Source organism: Bombina bombina, chromosome 8 (genome assembly GCF_027579735.1).
Source record: "Bombina bombina isolate aBomBom1 chromosome 8, aBomBom1.pri, whole genome shotgun sequence".
NCBI classification, from domain to species: Eukaryota; Metazoa; Chordata; class Amphibia; order Anura; family Bombinatoridae; genus Bombina; species Bombina bombina.
In genome coordinates this window covers 287973751-287997728 of record NC_069506.1, presented here as the reverse complement: position 1 = coordinate 287997728, position 23978 = coordinate 287973751, and the positions used below count along the sequence as shown (strand labels likewise).

At 39.5% G+C, this 23978-nt stretch overlaps 1 protein-coding gene across 7 annotated transcripts in view; it reads left to right on the top strand.

Moving 5' to 3' along the window:
• The first annotated feature begins 100 nt into the window (after positions 1-100).
• Positions 101-23978, top strand: part of MTOR (mechanistic target of rapamycin kinase) — a 531718-nt gene continuing 507840 nt past the window's right edge. For all 7 annotated transcript variants that reach the window (XM_053691448.1, XM_053691447.1, XM_053691446.1 and 4 more), the window contains exons 1-11: positions 101-197; positions 10374-10543; positions 10986-11094; positions 12978-13210; positions 14089-14289; positions 15374-15508; positions 15678-15953; positions 16038-16146; positions 16235-16421; positions 19691-19819; positions 19905-20149. In XM_053691448.1, coding sequence (XP_053547423.1) covers positions 10424-10543; positions 10986-11094; positions 12978-13210; positions 14089-14289; positions 15374-15508; positions 15678-15953; positions 16038-16146; positions 16235-16421; positions 19691-19819; positions 19905-20149 — 1744 coding nt within the window. In that variant the 5' untranslated portion in view covers positions 101-197; positions 10374-10423. The remainder of the gene's footprint in view (positions 198-10373; positions 10544-10985; positions 11095-12977; positions 13211-14088; positions 14290-15373; positions 15509-15677; positions 15954-16037; positions 16147-16234; positions 16422-19690; positions 19820-19904; positions 20150-23978) is intronic.

Sequence of the window (23978 nt, the reverse complement as noted above, 5' to 3'; positions counted from 1 at the left end):
TATGCAGATACTATTGGCTTGTGAACTTATGCCCCGCCGGAACCTTGTGTGCAAGTTCTGTTTTCTAGGCGATGACGTTGAAGAGCTCGCCGGAAGTGCACAGCAACTTACTGCAAGTGCACTGTTTACCGGAAGTGCTCTGCAGAGTATGGCAATGGCAAGAAGTCCAAGCCAGCGAATGGCGGGCGGGTTATGAGGTATGAAGTAGCTTTTACCTGAGCTGAGTACTCGCACATGACATATAACCCATTAACATCCAGAAAGGACCAATACGCACCGCAACTATCGTTTGCAGAGAAGGGGTTAATGAAGCCTAGATATTGATGTAATCTGATTGGTCTGCTTAACTGTCATTCATCAATGGTGCCGCTCTATGGTGCTCTGTGCCCCCAATATGACAGGACCCGCCCACAAATACAATGCACATTTATTAATATGCTGGTGTCATAGGTATAACATAACGTGTGTACATGGTAGCTACAAGCATATACTGTATATATCATAGTTTGAATAGTATATATCATAGCTAAGCTTACCAGAAGTCCCAGTTTGACTGGGTTTGTCCTTGTTTGGAGGCGCTGTCCCAGTGTCCCACCCGATTGTTTATTCTGTCCCAGTTTGCCAGGTGTCCAGTATTTGACCAGACAGTCCGGTATTTCTGTTTGCTGTCTTTTTTAAAAAACAGACATTTTTTGGGTCCATTCTGTCCATATGCCTTACAAACTTTGTTAGTGGCACTGTGAATAGCGCAGAAGTGAGTGACGTCAATCACAAATGTGCAGCCAGTGTGAGGGTAGGCAGAATGTGAGGTACAAAGCACTATGGGACATGCAGTTGCTATGGTAGCAAGACACTAACAGTCCAACCCAGGTGACACTTTAACCCCAGCAGTGCCAGTGACTAGGGCAGGGTATTCTCCTGGCACATCTGGCTTTGCGGTCACATAAAGAGCATCAGGCTGCAAGCCAAGGGCTACTGCTGGTCACTGAGCAGGCATTGCTATAGCAGCAGCTACATTCGCTCAGTAGCAGACACTGTCTAAATAGCTATATATGTAACTTATTTATCCTGTGTGTACAGTGCATGGGTGTGTTATGTTTACAATAAAGCTACATGAACATTAGAAAACATTTCCACTGTATGCTTAGTCGTTTCCATAAGCAACAGTGACAGAGCACCACCATCTTGTTATATGACCTTTGCCTTAGCAGATCACTTCCGGGTTAAGTGTTCACACAAGTGCGGAGTCTGTGTGCTAGGTAAGTGCCCGTTGTAAGTTACGCATTACCTCTGTAATATGTGCATCAGATGCTGCTCTGTAATGGGGAAATTTTCCGCCAGGCATATTATATGGTACAATGCTGTGTAATAATGAGCTTGTACAGATAGAACGCATTCTGGGGAACTGTTTAACAAAAGCTGCCCTTTGTGATAGGCAGTGATCACAAAGGTTAACTTACTCTCTGGAAAATTAGTTCCGGTCGGCAATCGCCACACCCCCTCGACCAGGCCCTGACCACACCCCCACTGGCACTACACCAGGTGGTCCCAGTTTCACCTCTAATAATTATGGTACGCCTAATCATAGCCAGAATAGTATACAATGTATATATCATAGCAAGATAGGTATACAGTGTATATATCATAGCCAGAATAGTATATAGTGTATATATATATATATATATATCATAGCCAGAATAGTATATAGTGTGTATATATATATATATATATATATATATATATATATATATCATAGCCAGAATAGTATACAGTGCATGGTGCTCTGACAAAATGCAGAAGGACATTTGGCAGACGGACATTTGGCCGACAGACAGAAAGCTAAAGAATGTTCCGATTTCGGCCGAGGGCAGATACGTTCCAGAGTGCTCTGTTCTAATCAGAGCCTCGGGCGCCGCAACTGCCTCTGGGAACCTTACCATGGGTCCCAGCCCGCACGTCTTGTAATTCTCTGTCTGGGAAATTATCTATCTATCAAATCTATCTATTTATCTATCAAATCTATCTATCAAATGTATTTATTGCATCTATTGATCTATCTATATAATCTATGTATCTAGCTATCAAATCTATCTATCTCGTGGCCGGACTGTTATCTGACAGCCACTTGTGTTTCGGCCAAATGTCCGTCGGCTAAAAGTCCGGCCACAACAGTGCATATATTATAGCCAGGATAGTATACAGTACAGTGTGTATATCATACCTGCAAACATATAAGCTGTATATATCATAGGCAGAAACATATACTGTATATATCATAGCAATAAAAGTATACTGTGTATATAGCATAGCCAGAAACGTATATAGTGTATATATCATAGCCAGAATACTATATAGTGTGTATATAACATCGCCAGACTAGTGTACAGTGTATATATCATATCCAGACTAGTTTACAGTGTATATTTCATAGCCAGACTAGTATACAGTGTTTATATCATAGCCAGAATACTATACAGTGTGCATATCAAAGCTAGAGACACATATACTGTATATATCATATACAAAATAGTATACAATGTATATATCATAGACAGAATAGTATACAGTGTGTATATCATAGACAGAATAGTATACCGTGTGTATATCATAGCTAGAAACATATATACTGTATATATCATAGATATAATAGTATACAGTGTATATACCATAGACAGAATAGTACATAGTGTATATATCATAGATAGAATAGTATATAGTGTATTTATCATAGCAAGCTAGGTATACAGTGTGTATATTATAGCCAGAAACATATACTGGATTTTGCCACTTGACCCAATATATATTAAAAGGGGGGTAGTGTACAAGCGCTAAGGTAATCCCCAAGCTGTATCCAAACAGAGATCCTCCTAACCAACCTCCAAAAAATATGCACAAATCGTAAGAAGTGAATACAGCGCCAACAAGAGGCCAAGGGATAAATATACTCACAGAGAGATAAAAGAAGATTATTTAATGAACCATGTTAAAAAGCATTAGTAAAAAATGTAAAAAACAGATATAGATAAAATTACAAAAACAGGAATATCTTGCAGGAGCGGCTAAAGCTGATAATTGCAATAAAAACAGAGATAATCACAGGTGATCAGTGTGAGTGGTACACCAGAGTAAGAGTGTAAACTAGTGACACAGAATAAGCCTAAGTACAACTATAACAAGTGCATCAAGCAAGAAATTAATAAATAATAGTACAAACAATAATGTTCAAAAAATAGTGTGTCAAAAAAATAGAAAAATGCACTGCAGTGCAAAAAGAGGGTCAAATAGTAAGTGAGTGCAAATGGATATAACAAATGCTAGCTACTAATCCAGTGAGGTAAAAATATAATTAAATAAAATACACAATATGCAATAACATGAAAAATATATTCCAAAAAAGTGTTCCAAAAACTTGATCAACAAATGTTAGTGAAGAACAAAAATAAGTCAATCAAAACCAAAAAAATGGGTGATGAAAAACAAGGTGAAAGTGAGGAAATTGGTTCCTTCAATATTAGTTACTTTAACAGATCCAAATTCCTGAGTGTAGTAGCTGAAGTAGCTGATTGGATCCTAGCACCTGTCAGCTGCTCCTATGGTATCCAATATGTCAACGCGTTTCTGCCCTCAAAAAATGGCCTTTCTCAAGACTAAAATATTGGTAATGGCAGCTAGGATCACACTGATCACCTGTGATTATCTCTGTTTTTATTGTAATTATCAGCTTTAGCCGCTCCTGCAAGATATTCCTGTTTTTGTAATTTTATCTATATGTGTTTTTTACATTTTTTACTGATGCTTTTAAACATGGTTCATTAAATAATCTTCTTTTATCTCTCTGTGAGTATATTTATCCCTTGGCCTCTTGTTGGCGCTGTATTCACTTCTTACTATTTGCCAATATATATTAATCTGTGAGCTCTCACCTCTTCACTGTATACTTCCTGCAGCCCCATGAGTGCATCATGTAAAATTTGTGTTGTGGCTTTGTTACTGTCTAACATTCTATTTCCTCTCACACCATGTCAGACAACCATGCAGCATGTTTGTAACTAGCATGCTGTAGGCTGCACATGGTACTGTAAAGAACTAGGTGTTGACTGAAGCTCAGATCTAACATGGTTAGATATAGTTTGTGTATCTCATCTGCAGTCTTATTACCACAGGTGCAAGCTTGTGAGTGTAGGGTTGAAATGTAAAATCAGTGGATATAGGAGGCGCTATAGAGCCGTAGGATATATAGATATAAATAAATGTAAAATTCACTGTATCGTGACCAGTTAAAACATTCAAAAAATTAAAAATCCAAAATTCCAATGACCCTTAAGGGATACGTTAAAATACTATTTATGTGCAAAATCTGTGATAAAAAATCGGTGATAATTAAAAATAAAGGAAAATATCTACGTATATATATATATATATATATATATAAAAACAATTTATCCAAGTGAAAAATCAAAGTGAAATAAATGCAGTATCAAAGTGCAATCAATGATCAAGTGACAATAATTAGTAAAACACAGATGTGATATTTAATAAGTCAATGCATAAAAGGTTGACACAAACAATCCATATAACAATCAATCATACATAAAATAAAGTAAAACCGGTTAAACATACACACTATACATAACCCCTCAGATTCCCCAAATCAAATGGGGCTGGCAGAGAACACCTATAATGACTGTGTTCTAATCTTGGTGTTAGTAGTTCAAGGGGATCCCCCAAAGAAGATGGTCCGGAATGACAATGTGGGTTTAATTATTTTAAATCCAAAGATATAAATGTTAATGTTTCTGAATGGTGCCGTTATATCCCCAGTCTTATTTGGTCACAAATAAAAGCCCACAATGGTATAGAGCTCCTTCCTTAATGTTCTCTTAGTTAAAGGCAATCAAGTATTTATAACTTAGCCGGGAGGCTCTCCTACCTTCTTACAAGTGTCTGCCAGCGATCTCCTTACCTGGCCCGACACTCCGGCTGCTCCTTTAGATGTCTGCTCAGCGAAAATCCCGTGAGTGACGTCACCCGGTTCCGGATCCTAGGTGACCACTTGCGCAAGTGTTTGTTTCCACAGGATGTCCTCTGTACGCCAGGGTACAGAGAGTTCACTTCAGCTTCGGTCCTCCAAATAATCGCAAACAGTAGCAGGTAAGTCCTCTACGCGTTTCAACCCCTTCTGGGTCTTTTTCAAGATGCTACTTCCTGCAACCTTTGCCCTTAAATCCACTCTCTGCACAGGTGATTCGCTATTGCTACAACACCTTTCCGCAGGTAACTGTTTCCTGTGTTTATGATGTGCCAGGAGTCTGATGCCTTGTATGCCCTTAGCTGCAGTAACATATTTAGACTGTTTTCCCGTTCCTTACATTATTTTCTCCACAACGGGAAAATAGTCTAAATATGTTACTGCAGCTAAGGGCATACAAGGCATCAGACTCCTGGCACATCATAAACACAGGAAACAGTTACCTGCGGAAAGGTGTTGTAGCAATAGCGAATCACCTGTGCAGAGAGTGGATTTAAGGGCAAAGGTTGCAGGAAGTAGCATCTTGAAAAAGACCCAGAAGGGGTTGAAACGCGTAGAGGACTTACCTGCTACTGTTTGCGATTATTTGGAGGACCGAAGCTGAAGTGAACTCTCTGTACCCTGGCGTACAGAGGACATCCTGTGGAAACAAACACTTGCGCAAGTGGTCACCTAGGATCCGGAACCGGGTGACGTCACTCACAGGATTTTCGCTGAGCAGACATCTAAAGGAGCAGCCGGAGTGTCGGGCCAGGTAAGGAGATCGCTGGCAGACACTTGTAAGAAGGTAGGAGAGCCTCCCGGCTAAGTTATAAATACTTGATTGCCTTTAACTAAGAGAACATTAAGGAAGGAGCTCTATACCATTGTGGGCTTTTATTTGTGACCAAATAAGACTGGGTATATAACGGCACCATTCAGAAACATTAACATTTATATCTTTGGATTTACAATAATTAAACCCACATTGTCATTCCGGACCATCTTCTTTGGGGGATCCCCTTGAACTACTAACACCAAGATTAGAACACAGTCATTATAGGTGTTCTCTGCCAGCCCCATTTGATTTGGGGAATCTGAGGGGTTATGTATAGTGTGTATGTTTAACCGGTTTTACTTTATTTTATGTAAGATTGATTGTTATATGGATTGTTTGTGTCAACCTTTTATGCATTGACTTATTAAATATCACATCTGTGTTTTACTAATTATTGTCACTTGATCATTGATTGCACTTTGATACTGCATTTATTTCACTTTGATTTTTCACTTGGATAAATTGTTTTTATATATATATATATACGTAGATATTTTCCTTTATTTTTAATTATCACCAATTTTTTTATCACAGATTTTGCACATAAATAGTATTTTAACGTATCCCTTAAGGGTCATTGGAATTTTGGATTTTAAATTTTTTGAATGTTTTAACTGGTCACGATACAGTGAATTTTACATTTATTTATATCTATATATCCTACGGCTCTATAGCGCCTCCTATATCCACTGATTTTACATTCTTTATTCTCTATTGTCTAGGGAGGAGACAATAACCTTTAGTGAGGCTAAGTAGGTTTTTGGTCTAGCGCTATACCCTATCCGTATCTGTCCTAGGGTTGAAATGTGCCTGGGGCTGTAGCAGTAAGGTACCTGCTTGAGACACAGAGTAGTTGGGTATTAGTGAGTTGTGACAGCTGTGTGCTTGTGGGTATAGGGGTGCTGCATTGCTGTGGGCAAAAGGTCTTATGTACTTCTGTTGAGGTAGAGGGTAGGGCCAATGTGTGACTGTAGACACTGGTTAGGAGTGTGGCTGTTGGGCTGGTGTATGCCTATGGGCATAGGGTCAGTGCGTGCCTATAGGTATAGGGCCTGTTTGTGTCTGTTGGTGTTAACCATTGCATGCCTGTGGTAGTGTCTATGGATTTAACCTAGTATGTGTCTGTGGGAACTGGGCATGTGTGTGCCTGTGGGGATCTGACCGGTGTGTGCCGTAGGCGTTATTTACTGTAAATCTGTGGGCACTGGGCAGGGCATTCCTGTGGTCATAGGTTTGGTGCGTGTCTGTGGGGATAAGGCTGGTGTGCGCCCATGGGGTTAGGTTTATTGCATGTCTGTGGGCGTTACCAAGTGTGCGCCCATGGGAACAGGGCAGGTGCCAGTTTGTTAGTGCAAGCAAGACCAATCTATTTAACTGAGAAGCCTCTGGAGATTTATGTATTTTCTGTACCCCATGTTTAAGTTGGTATAAGTAGTGATATCTAGAGTTGCTGTTAAACATGGCATTAATCACTCTGGTTTGCAGTGTCCATTTTGGGAATATTTCAGCACTTGCCCTGATATTAGGGAGATCAGAGATTATACCCAACAACTGCCGTGTAAGGAGTGCCCAGACTTGTGCCCAGTCTGCAGTAGGAATAGTGCCCAGACTTGTGCCTAGTCTGCAGTAGGAATAGTGCCCAGACTTGTGCCCAGTTTGCAGTAGGAATAGTGCCCAATCTGCAGTAGGAATATTGCCCAGACTTGTGCCCAGTCTGCAGTAGGAATAGTGCCCAGACTTGTGCCCAGTTTGCAGTAGGAATAGTGCCCAGTCTGCAGTATGAATATTGCCCAGACTTGTGCCCAGTCTGCAGTAGGAATATTGCCCAGACTTGTGCCCAGTCTGCAGTAGGAATAGTGCCCAGACTTGTGCCCAGTCTGCAGTAGGAATAGTGCCCAGACTTGTGCCCAGTTTGCAGTAGGAATAGTGCCCAGTCTGCAGTATGAATATTGCCCAGACTTGTGCCCAGTCTGCAGTAGGAATAGTGCCTAGACTTGTGCCCAGTCTGCAGTAGGAATAGTGCCTAGACTTGTGCCTAGTCTGCAGTAGGAATAGTGCCCAGACTTGAGCCCAGTCTGCAGTAGGAATAGTGCCCAGACTTGTGCCCAGTCTGCAGTAGGAATAGTGCCCAGACTTGTGCCCAGTCTGCAGTAGGAATAGTGCCCAGACTTGTGCCCAGTCTGCAGTAGGAATAGTGCCCAGACTTGTGCCCAGTCTCCAGTAGGAATAGTGTCCAGACTTGTGCCTAGTCTGCAGTAGGAATAGTGCCCAGACTTGTGCCCAGTTTGCAGTAGGAATAGTGCTCAGACTTGTGCCCAGTCTGCATTAGGAATAGTGCCCAGACTTGTGCCCAGTCTGCATTAGGAATAGTGCCCAGACTTGTGCCCAATCTGCAGTAGGAATAGTGCCCAGACTTGTGCCCAATCTGCAGTAGGAATAGTGCCCAGACATGTGCCCAGTCTGCAGTAGGAATAGTGCCCAGACTTGTGCCCAGTCTGCAGTAGGAATAGTGCCCAGACTTGTGCCCAGTCTGCTGTAGGAATAATGTCCAGACCTTTGCCCAGTCTGCAGTAAGAATAGTGTCCAGACTTGTGCTCAATCTGCAGTAGGAATAGTGTTCCAACTTGTGCCTAGTCTGCAGTAGGAATAGTGTTCCAACTTGTGCCTAGTCTGCAGTAGGAATAGTGTTCCAACTTGTGCCTAGTCTGCAGTAGGACTAGTGTTCCAACTTGTGCAGGGCATTCCTGTGGTCATAGGTTTGGTGCGTGTCTGTGGGGATAAGGCTGGTGTGCGCCCATGGGGTTAGGTTTATTGCATGTCTGTGGGCGTTACCAAGTGTGCGCCCATGGGAACAGGGCAGGTGCCAGTTTGTTAGTGCAAGACCAATGTATTTAACTGAGAAGCCACTGGAAAGTTATGTATTTTTTGTATCCCATGTGTAAGTTGGTATAAGTAGTGATATCTAGAGTTGCTGTTAAACATGGCATTAATCACTCTGGTTTGCAGTGTCCATTTTGGGAATATTTCAGCACTTGCCCTGATATTAGGGAGATCAGAGATTATACCCAGCAACTGCCGTGTAAGGAGTGCCCAGACTTGTGCCCAGTCTGCAGTAGGAATAGTGCCCAGACTTGTGCCTAGTCTGCAGTAGTAATAGTGCCCAGACTTGTGCCCAGTCTACAGTAGGAATAGTGCCCAGACTTGTGCCTAGTCTGCAGTAGGAATAGTGCCCAGACTTGTGCCCAGTCTCCAGTAGGACTTGAGCCCAGTTTGCAGTAGGAATAGTGCCCAGACTTGTGCCCAGTTTGCAGTAGGAATAGTGCCCAGACTTGTGCCCAGTCTGCAGTAGGAATAGTGCCCAGACTTGTGCCCAGTTTGCAGTAGGAATAGTGCTCAGACTTGTGCCCAGTCTGCATTAGGAATAGTGCCCAGACTTGTGCCCAATCTGCAGTAGGAATAGTGCCTAGACTTGGGCCCAGGCTGCAGTAGGAATAGTGCCTAGACTTGTGCCCAGGCTGCAGTAGGAATAGTGCCTAGACTTGTGCCCAGGCTGCAGTAGGAATAGTGCCCAGGCGTGTGCCCAGTCTGCAGTAGGAATAGTGCCCAGGCTTGTGCCCCCTCTGCAGTAGGAATATTGTCCAGACTTTTGCCCAGGCTGCATTTGGAATAATGCCTAGACCTGTGCCCAGGCTGCAGTAGGTATAGTGCCCAGGCTTGTGCCCAGTCTGCAGTAGGAATAGTGCCTAGGCTTGTGCCCATCTGCAGTAGGAATAGTGCCCAGGCTTGTGTCCAGTCTACAGTAGGAATAGTGCCCAGGCTTGTGCCCCCTCTGCAGTAGGAATAATGTTCAGACTTGTGCCCAGTCCGCAGTAGGAATAGTGCCCAGACTTGTGCCATGGTCACGCTAACTTCCTTTTCTGCATGTGCAGTCTATATGCCAGCAGCTGTGGGTACTAAAGGGTAACTAGACATTTTTGTTAACTGATCACCAAATAAGGGGACAATAATTACAATTTTTCTGCAGTCTTCGAATAGGTTAACATATCAGCAAAGTAACATCTTATTTACAATTATTTTTCATTGGTCAAACTCCACCCACTTATTTCCTTATTTGGAGGAGCAAATTAAGCTCCTATTTGACTCAAATTGAGTCTGGAGATGACAGAGCTTACCCCTGGCATTGTGTTAACAAAATCACCATTATTTGCTTCAGCATATAAGAATATGAACTGTAAATTAGAGAGCTATGCGGCACGATTAGACTTGTGAAGTCTGTTGTGTGCTCTTTCTGTTTACAGGACTGGAAAATACACAACTCTCCTACTTAATTTACCGAAAAAGGAGGTAAAAATAAATAACTCAAGAATATTGCAAAGTTGTGCTACTGTGGATACGTATACATTTTATATGACAATCTCACACTGTTTTTAAATTTATTTTCTTTATGTTGCAGCAGTTCTTCTTATCCATTTTATAATTTATTGTAGATCACGCAGAGACTGACAGGTTTGTTTTTCTGTCCCATAGGGGCACCTGTTTAGATTTTGCTGGTTCTGTTGTCCCTGTCCCCTGCCAACATGTCTGGCATAATGACAATGTTGCAGCAGTTTGCCAACGGCCTGAGGAGCAAAAGTGAAGATGTTCGCACCAAGGCAGCCAAAGATTTGCAGCATTATGTCACCACCGAACTACGAGAAGTGAGTAATAACACGTCGGCCTTTTGGAATGGTCTGGTTCTCCTGGAATGTGATGATAGTACAGCAGTGATGGAAATATTCCTGGCCCCTCTGATATACAGCTGCAGAGTAGCGCAAATACTGTCAGACCATAAAAACGGACATTGTGTAACTCCAGCTAAACCTCAGAAGTTTGTTTTTATAAATAGTGTTTATAGTAACATCGCTCTTATTGTATGAAAAATTCTGGAATTGCTAAAACTTTTTTTTTAATTTGTAATACAGAACCTATTTTGTGAGTTCCATATCCCTTTTCATATTACAATTGGCATTTATGTTTAAGAATAGCTTTCTTCTGTGTTTTTTTTTACCCTAATCTCAGTATTTGGCAGTAAGCGTCTTGCTCGGTGTCTGTAACACTGTGAATTAAGTGTTCTTGCTGAATGCTTTTTGTATTTTCTAGGTTAGCCAAGAGGAAGCCACGCAGTTCTACGATGAACTCAATCATTTCATCTTTGAATTCGTCTCCAGCTCAGATGTCAGTGAGCGGAAGGGGGGGATCCTTGCTATTGGTACGCTATATTTGTGACTCTATCTGAATTTGATTATGAAACCTCTTGCTCGTACTAAAATCTCATCTCAGTCATTCGTAAAGAGAGAATTTATGTGTGATGGAGGGAAAGGGATGTTGAGGCATTAATATAAATTAATTAATGAGTGCATAGGGTTAGGGCAAGCACTCAAAAGATTTAGCCAAAACTGATAAGTAAAATAAAGGACTGAGAATATCAAGTATGTGTAAAGATAAATTTATTCAGCTCATATGAGAATAAATATAGTGTGAATAGACAATTATCAGTTTGCTGTAAAAAATACACAAGATGCCGGCATCAGAAAATATAATATTTACATAAAAACAAATATACTTTTTTATGCATAGCTGAAGTTAATCTTATCTAACTTTGGGGCGCATTCTGCTTGAAAGATTCATTAGTCTGAGGGCGGCTATCCTGTGTTTTTTGGAATTTCCAAATTCCAATGTGCCTCAGAAGGAATAAATGCCTGACCTAGTTTACCGTATACAGAGATGTAACAAGCTAAATGGTCTGCAGTTCTTTATTAACAAGATGTAATTCCACTGAAGTTCCAAAATAAAAACTGCTCTAATAAAATAGCTTAACATGTTTCATTACATTTATTGTCTTTAGCAAGAACATTTCTCACATGATATGAATTACAATTCAAAATGAACACCTGACTTCCTTTGGCCAATTGTCACCTTGGAGGAAAGGTTTACACAAATCAGTCACATCTGTAATTGAGAAAAGGGAATATAATTTTGACATACATACAATTATATTCCCTTTTCTTTCTTAGTAGAGCTGTTTTTAAATTTACAGTAAACAGTTAACAAGAATAAAGGACTCCAGGCTATGTGAGTACATTTCATTTAGTGTGTTAATTGGTTGTAAATGGTTCACACTATGTCAGTAATGTATTCCTTCTATGGCAGATTGGTTTATGGAAGATCTAGACAGCACGTGATAGCTGCCTTCATAGTAATGAACCTCTAAAGCAGAGCGCACCCCAAAGTAGGAGACAAATGGAGATCCTGATGGCTGCTGCAACACTTGTCGAATGTAGTATTTTATTATACATTTTATTGCAAACTGCTGTTGTGCTGTCTACTCTTGTTTGCATTGAAATAAACCTTGTCATATTCTTGCATCCTCCAGCCAAATCTCCCTTAAAAAAAAAAATATTCTCTATGGCAGCTTGATATTAAATGATTATTAAAGGGATACTAAACCCAAATTTTTTCTTTAATGATTCAGATAGAGCAACAACTTTCTAATTTACTCCTATTATCATGTTTTCTTCATTCTCTTGCTATCTTTATTTAAATGGCAGGTAGGTAAAGCTTAGGAGCCAGCCCATTTTTGGTTCAGAACCTTGGTTACGCTTGCTGATTGGTGGCTAAATGTAGCCACCAATTAGCTAGCGATATCCAGGGTGCTGATAGTATATAATACCTTTTGTTACATGGGTCTATTATATTGTGTAACACTAGAATATTAGCAATTTTGCTACATTGTATCACCTTCACCTCAGTACATGAGAGTTGACTGTAGGAGCTGTTGTAGGGTTGTTTAGTACAGATTTCCGAGTTTATCACCCTGCATTACACACACTATTTGCACTTTAATACAATTAATGTACAAATCAAGCAGGCGCCTTTAGCAAACACTTTTTGTACATTTTAATTTTACATTTATACGGATGAAACTGGCATGTTTTAACTGACTCCCTATCCTGCAGTGCTTGTAGACAAGTTAAACTTAATCCAGCACTCTAATGTCCATTTAATGGTGCTGCAAGACTAGTAGATGTTTGTATTCTCTGTGAATATATTTATGCCTAAAGATGACCGTATTTATTCTGCTTCCCACTACAGTTAGCCTTATTGGAGTTGAAGGAGGTAATGCAACTCGAATCAGCAGGTTTGCCAACTACTTGCGTAACCTGCTGCCCTCCAGTGACACTGCGGTCATGGAGATGGCATCTAAGGCCATGGGGCGCCTTGCAATGGCAGGAGACACCTTCACTGCAGAGTATGTTGAGTTTGAGGTGAAGCGCGCCCTTGAGTGGCTGGGGGCTGACCGTAACGAAGGGCGGAGACACGCTGCAGTGAGTACAAACAACTTAGTATGTTTAGTTGTGCCTGCTAGTGAGTCAACATACAGCCATAACACAGAGTCTGTTTTATCTATTATTATTTCCCAGCTTATTTTTGTATATAATACAAACTTAACCTTTTAACAATAAATCAGTTGCTGGTAAATCAAAGCAAATGGAATATTAATACTCTGTGAACTGAATCACTTGCTGGTAATCTGGTGTAACCTACTAAGCTAATGATGCTGCATTACCAGACTCTGAAAAAAGCTTGATCAGTGCATGAAGAAGGGATTACCAAAATGGTAGTCTGAAATAACAATATTTTGATATAGTAGTAAATACCCATTCTCAAATAGACAGCAGCATGCCTACTAATATGGAACTATTTCATAAGGACCCACCTATACACAATTCTAAAAGACAAAAAAAAAACAATATAAAATGCTGTAACCCTTTAAATTGTCATCCAATAGCTGCAGAATTCAGCACTTGATGAGGGGGAGGATATCTGGTAAAAGTAAACCAGGGCCTTCATATGGGCCTCTATCAAGCCTTGGTGTAACAAACACCACTGTGTGCCCAGTGGCAGTATTTATTATATTTTTGTGTGTGTGTCTTTCAGTTTTCTATAAAAATATACCCATATTAGGAAGACAAACTGTTGCCTATGAGGGAGTCGTTATTTACTATATTTTTAATATTTGTTTATTGTTATAGCAGACTAGCCTTATGTTTTTGTAATTGCCGCTTATTTATTTTTAATGTCTTTTTTTTGGTAATACAGACTTCAGCTTTACCATGTCTGACAAGCTGAGTTTTTGTTTTCCCATTTTGCTGTTTCTGATGCGTTTAATGCTGACATTCTTGCTCTTTTTGTCATTGTTCAGGTTCTGGTGCTGAGGGAGCTGGCGGTCAGTGCTCCCACATTCTTCTTTCAGCAGGTTCAGTCCTTTTTCGATAACATCTTCTTCGGAGTGTGGGACCCAAAGCAGGCAATTCGCGAAGGAGCTGTGGCGGCCTTGAGAGCATGTCTAATCCTGACCACACAGCGTGAGCCTAAAGAGCTGCAGAAACCTATGTGGTACAGGGTATGAATAACATCTCTCCTCTGATGCAGTAGCTGACCTGATAGTTGTAATATTACACCACCTTCAGAAAAATATTCACTTCCTTCCCTGTATAAAAGGTTGCAGTATTAAAGGGACGTACACATCTGGTCATTTCACTGTGTCCCAGATGCTATCTCCCATGTGCTACTCTCATTAGCTTTGGAAAGCTGTGATAGCAAATACAGACCCACTTCTTATGTTAGTTAGTCTCTGATACCTTTGGCTTTTTATGAAGAAGAGGGTTTTGCCAAGTAACTAAGCTTATGCTACTTAGAAATGAATATTATTTGCTATAAGCAATGCTGGAATTTTCTACTAGCCCACCAGAAATTAATATTATTTTCTATAGGCAATGCTGGAATTTTGTACTAGCCCACCAGAAATTAATATTATTTACTATAAGCAAAGCTGGAATTTTCTACTAGCCCACCAGAAATTAATATTATTTACTATAAGCAAAGCTGGAATTTTCTACTAGCCCACCAGAAATTAATATTTACTATAAGCAATGCTGGAATTTTCTACTAGCCCACCAGAAATGAATATTATTTTCTATAAGCAAAGCTGGAATTTTCTACTAGCCCACCAGAAATGAATATTATTTGCTATAAGCAATGCTGGAATTTTCTACTAGCCCACCAGAAATTAATATTATTTACTATAAACAAGGCTGGTATTTTCTATTAGCCCAGTAGTTTTCAACAATAGCTTTTTCCCCATGGTCTATTCTCCCCTGACTAGTAAATTCTTTTCTCCATCTTGGACTATAAGGATAATTTTTAGTAGATACTTTTATGTCCCTTTATTAGCTTATATACACTGTGATCCCTCATGTTTTCATTCATAGCAGTTAGTTCTTTTACAGCGAGTTGTTTTCCGCATATAACTGTCAAATAAAAAAATAAAAAAAATTCTGTGGTTTAAATATCTATGTAAATAGCATTGAAGCTTGTTTTGAGCAGCTAGCTGGTATTTGTCATTGGCATTAGGTGACAGTTATCATTCACTAGTAGGAAAGTAGTAACAATAATGTTTTCCTGACATTTCCGTATTTGTCTTTCAGCAAACCTTTGAAGAAGCTGAGAGGGGGTTTGATGAAACGTTGTCTAAAGAGAAAGGCATGAACCGCGATGACCGAATCCACGGGTCTCTTCTGATCATTAATGAGTTAGTGCGAATCAGCAGCATGGAAGGGGAGGTAAGGGCTCAATCACTCCTTTCTCTCTATATAATAACACATTTGTATTCTATAAAGTGAGAAAATGACTGTACATACCTATCCCAACAGAAATATTTCCTCCCCCAGCAGTCATACCAGTAAAACTCCAGGTTCTTGTTCAGTATCCTTTGTTTGTTCCCCTTCTTAGCGGCTAAGAGAGGAGATGGAAGAGATCACACAGCAGCAGCTGGTTCATGACAAGCATTGCAAAGACCTCATGACCTTTGGATTGAAACCGCGTCATATTACGCCCTTTGCCACCTTCCAGTCTGTGCAGCCCCAGCCTTCCAATGCCCTTCTCAGCCTTCTAGGGTATGCTGGTCAGCAAAGCATTTTGGGTTATGCCTCAACTCCAATGCCGGACAAATCAAACTTGGTAGAGAGTCGCACCTGCCGTGAGCTTGTAGAAGAGAAGTTTGACCAGGTGAAGGGGACATTTCACTTACGTTTTTCTCATCAGTTTTGTTTACAAACTTGTTTTGCATAAAATATTTTTTTATTTTTACAGATTTGCCGTTGGGTTCTAAAGTGCAGAAGCAGCAAAAACCCTCTAATCCAAATGACAATATTGAATGTTCTCCCACGTCTGGCTGCATTCAGACCATCTGCTTTCACAGGTTTGGGCTTTTTTGGGAAGGGTATTTGTTGTTTTGTGGTTGGCTTTCCTTTTATCACCTTACATTGGTTCCAATATCTTTTGTCTAGCGGATCAGTACCTCCCAGACACTATGAGTCATCTGCTGAGCTGTGTGCGCAAAGAGAAAGAACGTACAGTGGCCTTCCAAGCTCTGGGACTCATCTCAGTAGCTGTGCGGACTGAAATTCATATTTACCTTCCTAAAATTCTCGAACATGTAAAATCTGCGCTGCCTCCCAAAGACTTTGCTCACAAGTGAGTCCAATTATAGTAAATAAATAAAAAAACTACAGTCTATTTGTCTATGTATCTTTGTTGTATAAGCAGCTCCCAGTAATGCATTGCTGCTGCCGAGCCTACCTTGGTATTCTTTTCAACAAATGATACTAAGAGAACAAAACAAATTAGATAATAGAAGTAAATTGGAAATAGTGCTGCAACAACTAATTGTTACAATCGATAATGAAAATAGTTGTCAGTTCATTCTCATTGTCGATTAGTTGGTCAGCGCATGGGACCAGCTGCTTCACTCTGATGAAAATCTGCACATGGTATTGTGTTTTAGGGCTGCAACTGACATTTCATCTGCTGATTAGTTTTAGATTAATTGGATTTATAAAAAATTCAGTACCATTTTTTTGCACAATACCATGTGCAGGAGTTCATCAGAGTGAAGGAGCTGGTGCTGTGTGCTAACCATCTAATGGCTGACCACCTAATGGCAGACCATCTAATGGCTGACCACCTAATGGCTGACCACCTAATGGCTGACCACCTAATGGCAGACCATCTAATGGCTGACCACCTAATGGCTGACCACCTAATGGCTGACCACCTAATGGCTGACCATCTAATGGCTGACCACCTAATGGCTGACCAGCTAATGGCAGACCAGCTAATGGCTGACCAGCTAATGGCTGACCACCTAATGGCTGACCATCTAATGGCAGACCATCTAATGGCTGACCATCTAATGGCTGACCATCTAATGGCTGACCATCTAATGGCTGACCATCTAATGGCTGACCACCTAGTCGATAATGAGATTAGTTAAACACTTTTCTATTATCGATTGTATCGATTAGTTGTTGCAGCTCTAATGGAAAGTTGTTTTAAATTGATCGGACTTTCTGAATCGTGAAAGTTTCATTGTGATTTTAGTTTTAATGTTATTTTACTTTCCCTTTAAAGGTCATTTTAAAATGAGCGTCTGCAAGTCCACTAGGTGGCAACCTAGACTATGCTTGACACTATTTGGCTCACCAGAGCTAGCTCAGTGTATTGCGGTTCACAAGCCTATTCTTTAACAAATAATACCAGGATAATCAATCAAATTTGATAATAGAAGTAAATTGGAAAGTTGTACAAATTGCTGCTCTTAATCCTGAAAGTAAAATGTTTGACTTTACTGTGCCTTTAAAGGTCATTTTAAAATTAGCAACTGGCTATCTTGTCACTAGGTGGCGCCCTAGACTAGGCTTAACCAAGTCAATTTGAGTTTTTAAAGCTTTAGTATACTTGTTTCTCTTCTTTACTTATCCCCTAGTAAATCACTCACTTTGTTATTGTTACTTAGCATCACTCTTATATAGTCTCTTTCTTTTCCTTTTACAAAACATAAATTTGATGCCATATGTTGTTTAAATGTAACTGCAGTGGTTATATTCTATTGCAACATAGCTCTTTCACATATAGAGCCTGATGTTCAAAACCTCTCTGCTCAGGTGAGTTGATCTAAAATAATCCTCCAGCACTGCAAGATCCCTAGTGAAATTTTCAAAAGGCAGATTTTTATATACTTATCCAAGGGGGGCTTCCTACATTTCTGTATGTAAAGGAGACACAAGCCCAGTGCAATATAAAACCGCATGTGCACTGCATCTATACTTTGTGCTTTGTAGTCTATATTACTTTACACTTCAGATTAAATTGTATTACATTCAAACTGCTCTTTCTATTTTATTTTGTATACAACAGTGTATTTAGGATTGTGATTTTACTAATTACGATTATGTCTTCACAGTTTCTTTGTATTTTTAACAAATTGGTCTCATGCTTTGTATATTTATGTGCATATTTTGCCAATTACATTGTGCTTTGCAATTCTTCTATTCAAAGTGAATGTAAAGTTAACACTGATGCCTCACGGCATCGTATAGAATTTAAAAAAATAGCCTGAGTTTAATTAATTAATTTTTTATATTTATTTATTTTCTTAAATTTTTACCGATCCACCGATAAGCGCAGCTTTCCCACCGACCATAATGTCTAATTGATTAACAGCTGACGATTCTTCAAACAATAATCCTTCTTAGGGGAGGGGGGGGGGCAAGGATTAGTTGTTTGAAGAATCATCAGCTGTCAATTAGACAATATGGCGGGCGGCAGAGCCGTGCTTCTCGACGAATCGGTAAAAATTTAAGAAAATAAATATAAAAAAATTAATTAATTAAACTCAGGCTAAGTGTTAACTTTACATTCACTTGTAAAAGAAGTTTTTCACTTGGAAAGAAATTATAGTGCAGAACTCACTGATTTGTTTTAAAGAAAAAGAAAGGAACCTGGAAATCATCTCTGGGATACAATATTTCTCATAGCAGAGAGAAGGTAACTGAAGAACCCCTGGGACTGATATAAAGGCTCTGCTTGCTTCAATTCAAAATTATACTGAAATGTTTTCACTAAAATGTAACTTACTTTTGTCTATATTTTAGTAAATATCCCTTTTTCTGTTAGTTAAAATAAGTGTATTGGGATTTTTGAGCAAACTTCACCTGCAATACAGCTGACAAGATGAATCAGTGAGACAGCTTGTTTAAAATGCTTACAAAATTTCACAAGACTTGTGAGAGAGCTTCAGACATACCCTGGGAACTCCCCTGTTCAGCGCAGGGAACTGCCCTCTCCCTCCCACTTTCTGAAACTGTCAGTTTTAGTTTACAATGGAGCAAATACAAAGTGCAATGTAATTTGTAAAAGATTCAGAGAAATATGCAAAGAAGAATCCTAATTTGTTAAAGTAACACAGAGGCTTTTAAAACATAAGAAGAATTTGTAAAATCACTGCTAGAGCTAAATCTAAATGCATTAAAATATAAAATAAAAAGTGCAACGCTTAAATGTAATAATACTGAAAGGACCCAAACTGAAATGTAAAGTAATATGAAATACAAAGCATAAAGAGTAACAAAACTCTCAAGTCATACAGTGCTATATATATCTTTCAGATATAGAAATGAGAAAGATCTTGCAGTGCTGGAGAGTTCGGCCCTTTTTTCTTTTGAGCATTCAGTAACTTCAGCTCCTCTGAAGTCTGAACTACAATTTCTCTCCAAGCTGGAGAATCCTTTGAATATCAGGGCCATAGTCTGCATTATAAAGAAGTGTGTTAAACTAAAGACGTCGTTAACCATCCCTGATTATGTTGTCAATGCATTATGGGTATTAATCTGCTGCTCTTGCATTTAATGATTGTGTTCCTTCTACTTCAGTAAGAACTCATAATAGATCCCCTTGTTATACAGGCGGCAGAAGACCATGCAAGTGGATGCAACCGTATTTACCTGTATCAGCATGCTCGCCCGATCTATGGGCCCAGCCATCCAGCAGGACATTAAAGAGCTGTTGGAGCCAATGCTGTCCGTAGGTCTGAGGTAAGCAGTACTGTGCAGGGGTTTAATAAAATGATCGCTTTCCCCAGGCTGCCTTATCATTTGTATTTTGTTCTTTCCCCTGCAGCCCAGCACTGACTGCTGTCCTGTATGACTTAAGCCGCCACATCCCTCCGCTGAAAAAGGATATCCAAGATGGCCTTCTGAAGATGCTCTCGCTGGTGCTTATGCACAAACCTCTACGTCACCCAGGAATGCCCAAGGGTCTTGCTCAGCAGCTTTCCTCTCCCAGCCTCACAAACATCCCTGAAGCCAGTGATGTGGGCAGTATAACCTTAGCTCTCCGTACACTGGGGACGTTTGAGTTTGAGGGTAAGATACGAAAAGTGCAGCTAGTGGAGCGGATTTGCATTCATGTTTTCTTTTTCTTTTCTGTATCTGAATGTAGTTTTTAATGAAAATGTCTTTTGTTTTACAGTTTAAACCTGCTTTTGTTTGTAAAGCTCCTTATTTATGTTGCATACTTAGGTATTGCTTTAGGGTTTGGTGCAGAATCTGTAGACAGGATTTATTAAACCTGTAAGTGACATTAACATAAAATATGAAGTGGCGCACTAAAGCAAACACCGTTCAAAGTAAACTTTTAATGTGGGCAGATTAGCGCTCATATTACAGGTTGAAAGTAATATTTTTGCGCCGAAGCAAAACCCGATGCGCACTAACTTCAGGACTCCGGATATCACAAATATGTTGACTTTTATTTCCCATAGACTTCAATGGAGCATGCTTTTTAAAAAAAACAAAAAACTAACACTTATCGCTCACGCTCAAACCCAACAAAGCGTAAGGCCTACAGCACTAAACCCGAAAGTAGTTATAAATATTTTACATTCCAACGTTCTTCCCATAGAAGAAAATGTTCTTTTTATTTTTACATATATATTTCTGTGTATATGATTTATTTTTTGTAAAATATTTATCTATACATATAGATCTATATGAATATATACAGGTATATATATATATATATATATATATATATATATTAATATTTTAAAATATAAAGAACATTTTCTTGTAAGTGAAGAACATTGACATGTAAAATATTTACATTAAAAACTTAGGGCTAGATTACAAGCGAGGAGCAAACTGTTTTGCGCAAGATATATTGTCTTTTCGCAAGCCTTTTTAATTGCGTGATATTAAAGCTGAGCAAAACCCGATTTGAGCTAGAGCAATCGCCATTTACGCTTCAATCTATACTGCGGTTAACTTTTCTGAAAAAAAAAAAAAAAAAAAAAAGAGTTGCACAAAACGCTTAAAAAATACATTACAAAGTACAGTTACACTAATATTAACACGGTCTAATATTTTTTAAATAAAAATATTGCACAAAAAAGTTAAGGGCTCAAAGATATGAGATTGCGAGTGTTAGAAAGAAAAAAAAGCTGCCGCAGTAATTTAGCAAATACAGAATATGAGGTAGGAAATGTAGTGGGTGTACAACCAAACAACAGGGTAGTGGCGGACTGTGTACAGACACTATTGCTGCCAATAACGGCAACCGTTGCTTGTAAGCATGTCCAGTGTGTGATGTCCCAACCCCTGGAAACAGATGTGCCAAACGACAGAGAGGTAACCTCAATCCTCCTATCCGGCAATGTGATCAAGAACAGACCTTCCGGTTACACAAACCTTCACATTCAAGCTAGCTGTATATTGCAAATAGGCAGTGTAACACAGTTCTCCATTCGCTGTAGCGCACATACCTTGCGATGCAAACAGGCCACCTACCAGGATATCCGACCTGTGAATGTATCCTTTTCGTTAGTCTTCCACATCCCACGGAGAACAGCGGCCTTCAGTGTCAACACAAATGATCTGTTAGTTGATTAGCCACCCTGCAGCCACTTGCTTGAACCTCCGTGCTCACTCAGGCCATAAAAGTACATAGAGCAAAAAAGATGTGAGAAGCACCCGAGTATCAGCAAGTAAAATAATTTATTGGACAGTTCCAAAAATCACATAAACGTATCATGAGGAGTGAATACTCCTGGGTAAAAAGCAGAGCAAAGTGTACAAAAAAGGTGAGTGCAGGGGCACTAGAACAAACGGCTTACGCGTTTCGGCCTAAGCCTTACTCATAGCCGTTTGTTCTAGTGCCCCTGCACTCACCTTCTTTGTACACTTTGCTCTGCTTTTTACCCAGGAGTATTCACTCCTCACGATACGTTTATGTGATTTTTGGAACTGTCCAATAAATTATTTTACTTGCTGATACTCGAGTGCTTCTCACATCTTTTTTGCAGTAATTTAGCATGGAGATACATACACATACATTGCTAAAGATGTGTGTGTGTATATATGTATATATATGTGTATATATATATATATATATATATATATATATATATATATATATATATATATATATATATATATACATACAGAAAGTCTGGTTTGGTGATAGAGGGAGTATATATTAGACCAAGTTAATACATTTCACTTTACCTTTTTGCTAAGAAACCCTAGGGAAGTGATTAGTGTTTTTAGTTGTGAATACCTTACAGCTGTTAAAGACAATTAAACTCAGGTGTTGATACCTACCCAATGCCTAGGGTTGATGAGTTAATAGAAAGACTAGGAAAAGCACCTTATTTAAGAACAATTGATTTAACGAAAGCCTATTGGCCGGTACCCCTCACTGATCAGGCAAAGGAGAAAACTGCTTTTTCAACTCCAGATGGGTTGTTTCAGTATACAGTTTTGCCATTTGGGTTACATGGTGCTCCTGCAATATTTCAGAGAATGATGGAATTTTAAAGCCCCATGTTCGTTATGCTGCAGCGTATCTTGATGATGTAATCATTTATAGTACAGATTGGGAATCACATCTCCCAAAAGTTCAGGCAGTTCTTAACTCCATTTTCTCTGCTGGCTTAACTGTGAATCCTTCAAAATGTACCATTGGTTTAGAGGAAGTACTTGGGAGAGGATTAGTTAAGCCACAGACAACTAAAATATAAGCCATACAAAACTGGCCCCAGCCCCTAACTAAGAAACAAGTTAGAGCTTTTTTGGGTTTGACTGGATATTATAGAAGGTTTATTCCAGATTTTGCTACAATAGCTGCTCCTTTAACTGATCTTACAAAGGCAAAATCACCAGTGATGGTTAAATGGTCTACAGAAGCAGACAAGGCTTTTAAGCATTTGAAAGATCCCCTGTGTGCCTATCCAATTTTGGTAACTCCAGATTTTTGTAAAGATTTTATAGTGCAGACTGATGCTTCTGATGTTGGTGTGGGGGCTGTTCTTTCCCAAGTGTACCAAGGGGAGGAGCATCCTGTATTATTTCTTAATAGAAAATTAAACCAACAAGAGAAAAATGACTCTATTGTTGAAAAAGAATGTTTAGATATTAAGTGGGCTTTAGAGTCTCTTCGGTACTATTTGTTGGGGAGGAAATTCAGGTCGATTACAGATCATGCTCCTCTCAAATGGATGAGTCAGAATAAGGAGAGGAATGCAAGAGTGACTAGATGGTTTCTTAGTCTGCAGCCTTTTCATTTCTTTGTTGAGCACAGAGCAGGTCTTGTGCAGGGCAATGTTGATGGTCTTTCAAGGGTACACTCTTTAATGTCTATGGTCGCTCACTCCACCAAGTGTGAGCTGGGGGGGAGGAAGTGTGACAGAAAGTCTGGTTTGGTGATAGAGGGGAGTATATATTAGAATAAGTTTAATGTATTTCACTTTACCATTTTGCTAAGAAACCCCAGGGAAGTGATTAGTGTTTTTAGTTGTGAATACCTTACAGCTGTTAAAGACAATTAAAGGGCCATAATACCCAAATGTTTAAACACTTGAAAGTGATGCAGCATAGCTGTAAAAAGCTGAATAGAAAATATCTCCTGAAAGATATTTTACCTCAAAAGTTCCTCAGTAGCCACCTCCCATTGTAAAGGATTTCTAAGCAGCATTTTAGTGTGTCTGTCCTGGGACATCTGAAGGGATGAGCATTGTGCACTCTCATATTATTTCACCAATCAGGTAAAGGAAGCTTACTATGAAATCTCATGAGATCACAGTAAGAGTTCATGACCTCAGCACTGCTGATGCTGATTGGCTGCTGTTCATTTCTTCATTTTTTTTTTTAATTTTTTTACCTACAGCTGGGAGGAGCTGAGTATAACTTTTTTACA